The sequence below is a fragment of the Cryptomeria japonica genome, chromosome 3 (assembly GCF_030272615.1).
Source record: "Cryptomeria japonica chromosome 3, Sugi_1.0, whole genome shotgun sequence".
In the NCBI taxonomy this organism is placed as follows: Eukaryota; Viridiplantae; Streptophyta; class Pinopsida; order Cupressales; family Cupressaceae; genus Cryptomeria; species Cryptomeria japonica.
In genome coordinates this window covers 345,212,669-345,222,600 of record NC_081407.1, presented here as the reverse complement: position 1 = coordinate 345,222,600, position 9,932 = coordinate 345,212,669, and the positions used below count along the sequence as shown (strand labels likewise).

At 35.9% G+C, this 9,932-nt stretch overlaps 1 protein-coding gene across 3 annotated transcripts; it reads left to right on the top strand.

The window, feature by feature from the left end:
- Window positions 1–4,096: 4,096 nt before the first annotated feature.
- LOC131034807 (pentatricopeptide repeat-containing protein At5g39710) lies at window positions 4,097–8,994 on the top strand. 3 transcript variants are annotated; one of them, XM_057966405.1, is made up of 3 exons: window positions 4,097–4,403; window positions 4,612–6,532; window positions 8,547–8,994. In XM_057966405.1, exons 1-2 carry the CDS (start codon window positions 4,318–4,320, stop codon window positions 6,257–6,259), a joined length of 1,734 nt encoding a protein of 577 aa, XP_057822388.1. In that variant the 5' UTR covers window positions 4,097–4,317; the 3' UTR covers window positions 6,260–6,532; window positions 8,547–8,994. The 3 variants fall into 3 exon arrangements, with proteins under 3 accessions (XP_057822388.1, XP_057822390.1, XP_057822389.1); XM_057966407.1 differs by having other exon boundaries at window positions 4,097–4,431; XM_057966406.1 differs by lacking the exon at window positions 8,547–8,994 and adding an exon at window positions 8,159–8,195.
- Window positions 8,995–9,932: the final 938 nt, after the last annotated feature.

The window sequence follows — 9,932 nt, the reverse complement described above, 5'->3', positions numbered from 1 at the left end:
GATAACAGCAGAATATGCTTCAAGAGTTGCCATCTCTGGTAGACATGGAGATGAGAGAAGAGTTAAACAAAGACTCAAGTAATAGACTCCAAAACAATGACAATCACCCAGCCTCTGAATGGGGAGAGACCGTAGGAAAAACTAGGATAAATAGAGATGGAAGATAGGAAGATGGGAGATTTTCAAAAGCAAGGAGAAACGATAGACTCCAGAAGGAAAGAAGAGAATAGGAGAGGGATTAGAGAAAATACTTTTATAGTATTGAAGAAAGAGAGAAGAGAATTGTTTGATAATAGAGTGGTAGGATAGATTCGAGATAGATTTGCAAGCAAGGCGTAGTTCTATTTGGCGGAAGAGCGTCAGAAGTCTTACAAACCAGTCCAAGCTTACAAGAGGTCGGATTTCTTTTAATTTTGGTTATTATTTGGAATAAGAAAGTATGAAAGATTGTCTTCAATTAGATAAAATAGGTGAAATAGTGTTTATAGGAAAGATGACATTTCTATTTTTCAAAAGATTGTATTCTCAATTGTATTTATGTTAGTTGTTACTAAATATGTGTTATTAATCTTTTGGAAATAATGAAAGGAAATCATTAACATGCAATCGATTTCTTATGGATTAAAATTCTAAGTTTATATCGCCTAAGCTCTCTATATTCCCGTGTGTCCTGGTTCATTTACCTCTTTTCTCAACAAATGACAACATTGATTTATTTGTATTAATATAGTTGTAACTCTTATTTTCTGGAAACCTTAAATTGCAAGCTATTTATGCATTTGGTTGTTTTAAGAAAAGATTGCTTTTTTTTAGGATCTTGTGTAAATGGTGTTTGTAGTAAAGTTTAAATTCCGTTGCAATTTTGGTTGAGTTGTCATTGTGTCCTATGTTATTATATCTCCTTGGTCAAGTGTTGTTGTATAACCTTATTGATGTGAGCCATTGTGTGTTTTGTTCAAATGGTCAATCTTGGGTTAGTGATTGTGTATCCTTCACCTGTATTTTGTCAGGATTAGGTATGGTTGTCTATTTCATCATAGAGTTCTCGTAGAGAGACCTTTCTTGTAGTGTCATATGAGAGAGAGTGACTTTCGACTGGGGCCCGTGCCCGAAGTGGATGACAGGATAACCCGTCAAAAGTCAGTTAAAAAGTGATAACCTAATAATTGATTTGGGATGGGTGAGATAAATATTAATTAAGATAATGTACCTCGTGCATAGGTGAGTGCTAGTACAGGGCTCATAATGTTACGAGTAGGCCTGGAATGGCAAACTTACCACCTTGTCTTCACGGAAGGATTGGTAGGGTCCGCATGAGACTTAGTTGGAATCGGAGGTTCGGGAGAGGTTACCAGGATAACCCAGAATGGGGGCCGGGACTTATGGAGGTTGTACCATAGTATCCATCTTAAGCTATGCGATGACACTCTCTCCTTAGAGTCACTAGTGTTTGTGAGTTGAGTCACATGGATGTTTGTGGAGTCTTGTAGTTCTTTCATACTTGTCTTACTTTGCTTACTTGAGGGTTTTCTACTATCTCCTAGCACGGTGGGGTGGTTCCATTTCGGGATCACATGGTCAGGTGGTAGTGCCACTTCCCATTGGATGTTTTGGAATGTATCTTTAGGCGAGGAAGGGCTTCGCTGGTGTTTCTGGGTTTGTGGTTCATGTACCAGTTCATGTTCGTGATCATTGTTCAGTTGAGACCTTGTGGTCATTGTATCAAACTTTTATGTAACCTTGATATTGTAACTTTGTAATCTGTGGTATTATTGGAGACCATGTATTTATGGGTATTGTAAAAGGGAATCATTGGAATGTATGTTAATTCAGTTGCTTTAATCTTTTGTATATATGTTCTATAGGAAATGAATGCATTGGAGTACTTTGATTCTTTCATTATGGAATTTAGATGTATGTGTAGATTTTATCTTAAGCATTTAATTTTCCTAATTAGCTGAACAATTGGATTAACTGGGGTGTTAATATAATCTACAAATTAATCTTCATTGGTAACCCTTAGGAAATCATACGTTAGACTTCCATTGTGTCGTTAAACGTGCTATTGATATGAATATGCACTTAATCTTTAAAAAAATTTTTATTATTATGCCCTTTTAGTTGCCTAGTTGTATTGTTTTCCTTTAGGGTTTTTGGCAGGGCATTACACTCCCCATATCCATCAATACCCTTATACAGATTTACATGATATGTACCTTGAAGCCAATACTACATTCGACCTTTCATACAAAATTTACATGTATCAACAAAATTTAGAAGCCCATGAAAAAAAAATCATTCAAAAAACTACAGAAACCACAAAAAAACCTCATATTCACAAGCCTACTTTTTGCTTGCCCTGAGGGGTCCATTGACCCCATAATCTTCAAACTTAAATTCCGCTTGAGCTTTCCTATTTCACTCCTTCACTGTGCCATCATCATCATGCTCTAGCTCCACACGAGCTTTTTCATTTTGCTCCTTCACGACACTAGCATCCTCACAAACTAGGCCCCACTCACAAAGGTAGTCTTTCAAAGCCTCCCAACCAATATGAGTTTTTGCTTTCCTTTCATCCACATTACTCAACACACTCCACTAAATGAAAGGTTGGAGTGGTGAGTTTTGGTCCCCAATTTTTAACCAATCGTCCTTTGGTACCAAAAGACCTTCAACTGGACGTGCCCACTCAGAATCAGTCGTATCTCATACGTCAAGTCCTCATCCACACACTCCTTAGGGACCCATTGTACATCCTCTTTACTTCCCAGCTCCAAAACCCATGCCACAAGCATTGAGACAATATCAATATTAGTTCGATATCGATGCTCCATCCTCATAAATTCTTCCCCAAATAGTATGTCAAGAATCTGTACAAACAAAAGGTCATCAAACTTGAACACACTCCACAATCTCTTTTCTAAAATACGACCCAAGAATGCCAATTGTTGCTTGGGAGTAACCAAGGTGAAGTTCGCTTCCATCTTGCAACTCTTTGCCACCAACCCACTACACGCCACCCAACATCAATTTCAAATAGATAATGCAGTAAATATGGCCTTGATGCCTTTTAAAAAGCACTCCCATCCCATCGCATTAATTGCGCACAACTTTTCATAATGGTTTTTGCAATTGGCAGCATACAACCCATCATTATTCATCAATTTGGATCTCCTGTAGATCCTCCCAATAAAAATCTACTTGTTCCTCCATTAAAGACACCGCCCACTTTGACAACATGTCTGCCACTGGGTTTCAATTTCTCAACACATGGAAATTTTAAATTCCTAAAAGGATATTAAAAGTTTTCTAATATTTTTGACAAATTTATTTAATTTCCAAGCTGGAATTCCACCCCTAATAATGGTACTAATAGCAATTAGAGAGTCACCTTCTAAATGCAATTTCAATATTGAAAATTTCTTGGCCATCCTGACAGCTAATGGTGTCATTGTATTTCAACTTCATTATTCATGCCCTCCTTTAGCCTTTTAGTTCCAAATGCCAGAATGTTATCATTCCAATTTCTTGTCATAAACATTACACCTAAGGATCTCGGGTTGCCTCTGGAAGCCCCATCAAAATTGACTTTCACCCATCCTACATCTGGTTTCGTTCATTCGGCAAATTCCTTCTCCTTGAGATCCAGATCAACTTGGATAGGCCCATTAACAAGTTGAAGCATCACAAACTATTATTTTCTACAAAATATATTCTTTATTAAATCCTAGAGCCAAGGACCTTTATCCACTTTTTATTTTATGATAGTCTAGAAACATAATTCAATTTAACATATAAATCAATGAATACAAAAACTTACCTTCTTAAATTTAATTAATAATTTTGAACATTAATCAATACAAAAATAAATCAATGAGTTAAAAACTAATACCAATATTTAGCTTCGTAAGAACATATGTAGTGATGAAGACAAATACTTAATTTGTATAGGTAAGGACAAAATGTTAAAAATTGCTACTACAGATCATATTGAAAAGATAAAAACTTAAAATTCCGAAAATATATTTTTAATCTCTGTAATTAAAAAATAAACCTTTAATCACTTAAACTCAATCCTAAAACAGAATGACTTACTCCTGAGAAGAAACCTCTTCCAATACCTAGGTAGTTCATTTTTATTTCGGAATTCTTACTTTACTAGGTACTTCTGGAGATGAGTATGTTGGCGAGCATCTAAATCGAGAATAAGGAGGAAATTGCATGCCCAACGTCAATAATTTCCATGAATCGCAAGATGAGGAGAGAGGATGAGGGATTCCAATTGGGCCATGGGCATTTGGTAAAATTATATTGGAGATGGTTTCCATAAGACTGAGTATGGCGGAGGCAGAGGCAGATTCAGAGGAATGGATGGGGAAGCAGGTGTTCTTGTGTATTTACAGGTGCGCCATACTCGATGTTCTCGATTTTGTAAGAAACACCAGCAGCTGCTTTAGTATTAGCTTGAACTTTGATATCATTTTTTAAGATTAATGCTTGCACCAAATTTCTCCCATTTCCAGAAACCATGAATATTTTGCTGAAAAATGACTACCGCTTGATGATTCATATTCCTTGTGTCCAATCGTCTTACAATCTCTTTAAATGTAGGATATATACACAAATCAAACAGGCCATGGCTTGGCAAGTATTCAAAGAAACGAATGCTAATGATCTCCTCCACTTGTACCCCTTTTTGTTGAGTTGGAGGAATGGCCACGGGTTTTGCAAGGTGGGTATGATGATAATTCAAAGAACCGAACAATACAGTACGCAACATGATTTGGTTAGTTATAATTGCACAGACTTGCCAATGGTAGGGAATAGGGAAAATGCGATGGAGGAGGAGGGGGATAGAGGTACTGCTAAATTTAAAAATAGACTGTGTGAACCTAGGCCAAATCTCTCAACGTACAACATAAAAGTTAATGGGCTTTGCAAGCAAAAGAAAATGGAGGAGGTAAGGCATGCAAGCAAAATAAACACTTTTCCGAGTTCCAACATCTATTCAACAATGATAAATGGATATGCCAAGTTAGGTAAACTGGATGATGCATTTCAATTGTTCCATGAGATGGTGGAGCAAGGCATCAGACCAACCGTTTCTGTTTACAGTACTTTGATTGGTGGACATTGCAGAGAAGGCAAAATGGAAGATGTTCTTAATATGTGCAATAAAATGATTGAAAATGGTCTTGCATCTGATGTAATAACTTGTAATGCACTAATATTTGGATTTTGCAAAAATGGGGATATGCAAAAAGCCAAGAAGATTCTTTGTCAAATGTTGAAAAATGGTTTGCTTCCAGATGAGAAGCATCTAAATTGTTGCCCCAAATTGATTGATGACTATTGTAAGGAAGGTAAACTACAAGAGGTGTGTAAATTTTCAACAGATATGACTGGAAAAAATTTCACAATTGATAGAGTTTCAGATGATGCACTTATCGGAAATTTTTGTAAAAGAGGGTTGCTGCTTGATGCAAACATTCTTCTGAATAAGGTACTTGAAACAGGCCAAATCCCAAGTGCCAGTTCCTATGAGATGCTTATTGCTGGATACTTAAAGGTAGGGAGCATGGAACAGGTATTTAAGCTGAGCACTGAAATGCTTTGCATGGGATATATTCCTAACATTCTTTTGGTTACTGCATTGTTTAGTGGACTATGCAAGAGATGCAAAATGAACGATGCCAACCACTTGTTGAATTTAATGGTTGAAAAAGGTTTTCTTCCTGATGATGTCATTTATAACCTAATGATTCTAGAGAACTGCAAGGCATGTAACTTGCAGGAAGCTTCAAAGTGGAATGACCATATGTTGAAAAAAGGGATTTTGCCTTGCAAAGATACCCTTATCGTTCTCATTAATGAACTGTGTAAAAATCATTCTATGAGAGAAGCAACCAAATTATTAAATACTATGCTAGAAATAAATCTTGTCCCCGATGACAGAACAGTCAGGGCACTTCTTGACATGCATACCAAGGAAGGAAATTTACAAGAAGCCTTTAAGCTTTATGATAAATGGATAAGCAAAGAAGGAATGCAGCATGCTATGACTGGTCATATACCCATTGTTTGTGTTAGAAACAACCCTGTTCAGGAGGTCAAGAAACATTTGGACAGGACGCCAGATAATGCTCCAGGGCTTCATATCTCAACTTACAGCTGGCTGAATGATGAAAATGATGGAAAAAGTAGTAAAAAGGAGGCACTCAATCTGCAGAAGGAACTGATGGAAAGGGGGATTTTATAAATATGTGATAAAAACAATAAAACTTGGATCTGAGGATCCAGGTGATATGGTCCTAGTTCCTTATATGTACGCCACTGAAGAGGAGTTCATATTGGAGGTCTAAGGAATCCTGTGTGATACAATTGTCATGTGCCGACAAAAACATAACTCAGTAACTTAACAGCTCAGAATCGGCTACTGCAGAATCAAGACCTGAATGCAAGAAATGCTAATTTGAATCAAGTTTTCGTACTTTTTTCCAATGTACCTCAAACTATGAAAAATGAAATGAAGGTAACTAATTGTCTTAATCCATCTGTTTTCCCTGGTGTTTTAGATGCTAAACATAGCCTGTTCAGAGTAGAGGTAACATGTTCAATGTTCATTGATTCTTAAGGACTTGCAAAGGCTTTTTAATTTTCTTCTCTCATTATATATCTTAATGTACTAATTGTGACCTAGGTGAAATTTCCTTTGTGGAGCTTCAAGCTCTCAATTCTTATCTATTCCACCATGTACGCTGCATCAGAACCATTATGAAGATAGTTGCGAGTTGTGATTATTTTGTAGGTTTATGTAATGCATGTTAGTTCATCTAGATATTTAGTTGTCATTACAACTAAATACTAGATATACGTGATCCCGCACTAGAATGTAAGCAACTGGCTAGGTACACTATTTGACATCATAGTAAAGAGAGGTTGTCTATGAGCGCATTAGCATAGAACTGTATTTAATATTTACATGGATCTGATATATATTGAGTATCCAAGAGAGTGGAGGTACCAATCCTTATGTTTTTCTACCATTGCCAAAGAAGAAATACTATCCTACAACAGTTTAAAAATTTGTAATTTACCACAACAGAATTGACCAATTCCTAGTCCTCCCATTAAAAATATTCTTCTATCGAAACCTGCATAACAGGAAATCTTTCTTTTATAAAGCAGGACTAAAGAACCTAAGCATCTGCAGATGTTTATATACAGTAATTGATGATGAGAGAAACAATTTGGCTGAAGGGCTATTATTATGTTAAGTTTCTTTGTAATGGATGCAAGTTTCATCAGAACAAACTAAACATTTTTTATTGTATAAAATGAAACATACGTGACATGTTTTTATTATCATATGCATTCAAAAATGTGAAGCGTTTCTTTATCTGAGTGCCCTTTCATTTGCTTTGTTTCAAACTTCCTTGTTTGTGCTTATTAATGTCTGAGTGCCTTCATATTGATTGTGAAATATTAACAAAAGCGATAGAAGATTATGTTTGCACTGAAAGAAGCCAAGCATGTATTTTCTCTTCAATAAATGTAGGCCATGTTGTTCAGCTTTGGATTTTGATTCAAAGGTTTTCCTTTATTTGGTTTAAATTTCCTTGAAAATTGCAGGAGTTTGTTGCATTAAAGGATCAACCAAGATCATAAAAGTGTCTCTGTTAGTAGAAGTCGGGTTAGAGCAAATCTCGTGTTCAAGTTCTCTCTTCTATTTGCAGTTAGAGTTACCTTTAGTGGATCATGAAATTTGCTATCTAAAAACCCCAACAAGAATACCTAAAATAACGAGATCCAGATTTCTTAGTTTATTGTGACCATTATCTCTCTCAAATTCTTGAGAAAAAATACTGAAGTAGATGATGGAAACTACTTCCATTCACAGAGATAATGAGACTGCTTCTATCATTTCAACTGCCCATAGGGGAAAATTATGGCCCCAGAGCCCTCATGCAACCTTTTATCACGACTCATAAGATTGTAAGGGATTTTGTCTAGCCAATTACTGGATATTTGGTTTGAGCCAATGTGGGGCAGGAAAAATTTCAATATATATCTGATATGTGCAGAATCCATTATTTCTTCTTCTTGAGCCATTTTTTATATGAGAATTTAATGAATATTTTTTGTTGATCAAGCATAGGGAAAAGACGAGAAATGTTTGGCAGCTGGAAAAGCAGATAAATCATAAAATTTAAGTTGTTTGATTCCTGCATCATATTTTCTGTATGTGATTGGAGCGAAAGTGAATTTTCAAAATAAAAATGTAATTGATGTTTGAAGCATCTCCCTGATTGATTTCGTTCTCTTTGTTGTTTGTCGCTGCATTTTTGGGTTAAGAGATGGGGATTACTGACACATTTTTTAGAATCTAAGCAGCAATATAATCTCTTGTGATGCCAGATTTCTGATTTTTTTGGTGTTTCTTTTCCTTTTTCCCTCTGTTCTTTTAGGCATGCCACTACTAAATATTTAAAACTTTGATCTCCAAGCGATGGCACCTCTGATCTTTATTTGCATTTATGTTGCAGCTTTTGCACGGCCAGGATGGTTGTTTCCCAGTGAAAATTTTCCCCTGGAAATCTGACTGGAAGGGCAGAGCATCAATGTTTGCGTCAAACTCCTCTTCACCTTCATCATTGCCCAAGCCTTTTTGGCCATCCTCTGCCATTTGAAGTTTGGATTGTTCATTTTCTTTTCTGGATGGGTTCTGATCATGAGCATTTTCATCTACATTTTCCTGCCAGAGACCAAGGGTGTACCAATTGAAGAGATGAGCCTTGTCTGGAAGTCACATTGGTATTGGGGGAAGTTTATTCCTGATGATTACAGATCCCATGTGGAGCTCATTAAAGCAAGCAAGATGCAATGACTTTTTATTTTCTGCTACACATCTGGCCTGCCTATTTCAATACTAGAAATTGTAATATTTAATTAAACATGTTTTGGGTTCTCCACAAGATGTAGCCCTCTTTGTTCTATTCATCTGCTTTTTAGGTTATTGGTAAAGAAGCTTGAAATCATGCAAATTATTTATTCTAATTTAAATATGCTTAAGTTATTGGAAAAAATTGTTTATGATTTTTAATTTTGTTAATCATCTGCTTATTAGATTGTTTGTAAGGAAGCCTGAATTCATGTGAATCATTTGTTTTCATTTAATTAAAATGTTTTCACTAGCAGATAAAAAGCTTGCATCTGAGAAATCCCCTGCTGAGAAAAAGCTGCCTATTTCAATACTAGAAATTGTAATATTTAATTAAACATGTTCTGGGTTCTCCACAAGATGTAGCCCTCTTTGTTTTATTCATCTGCTTTTTAGGTTATTGGTAAAGAAGCTTGAAATCATGCAAATCATTTATTCTAATTTAAATATGCTTAAGTTATTGGAAAAAATTGTTTATGATTTTTAATTTTGTTAATCATCTGCTGATTAGATTGTTTGTAAGGAAGCCTGAATTCATGTGAATCATTTGTTTTCATTTAATTAAAATGTTTTCACTAGCAGATAAAAAGCTTGCATCTGAGAAATCCCCTGTTGAGAAAAAGGAGGCCATTAATTCTCTCCAATCCTATTTTTTCTTCGATTCTACTTCTATGGATTCTAATTTTAATTCAGGATTGATTTGTTCTTATTGCCCTTCAGAGGAGTGCTTTTTCCAACTCCAAAAGCTTTCGTCGCCACCAAGGCGAACACCTACCTGTTGTATATTGAAGACCTTAGTTATTAGTCACATGTGCATTAAATATCAAAGTTCCTAGGCTCGGACTCGGCAAGGCCGACTCGACTCATGACTTGGCTGTGACTCGGCAATGACTCGGCAAAATAAAAAAAACCCTTGAAATTTAAAGATTTTTGCTATGGACTCCTTGATGCTCTCAATGCAAGCCTATGGCCTCCCCAATGTGATTTGTGG

Excerpts from the sequence above, each read along its gene's own strand:
- LOC131034807 (XM_057966405.1), top strand. The coding sequence starts at position 4,318 with ATGGTTTCCATAAGACTGAGTATGGCGGAGGCAGAGGCAGATTCAGAG. Across the intron at positions 4,404-4,611 it reads GTGTTCTTGTGTATTTACAG|GATATATACACAAATCAAAC; the intron begins GTGCGCCATACT and ends CTTTAAATGTAG.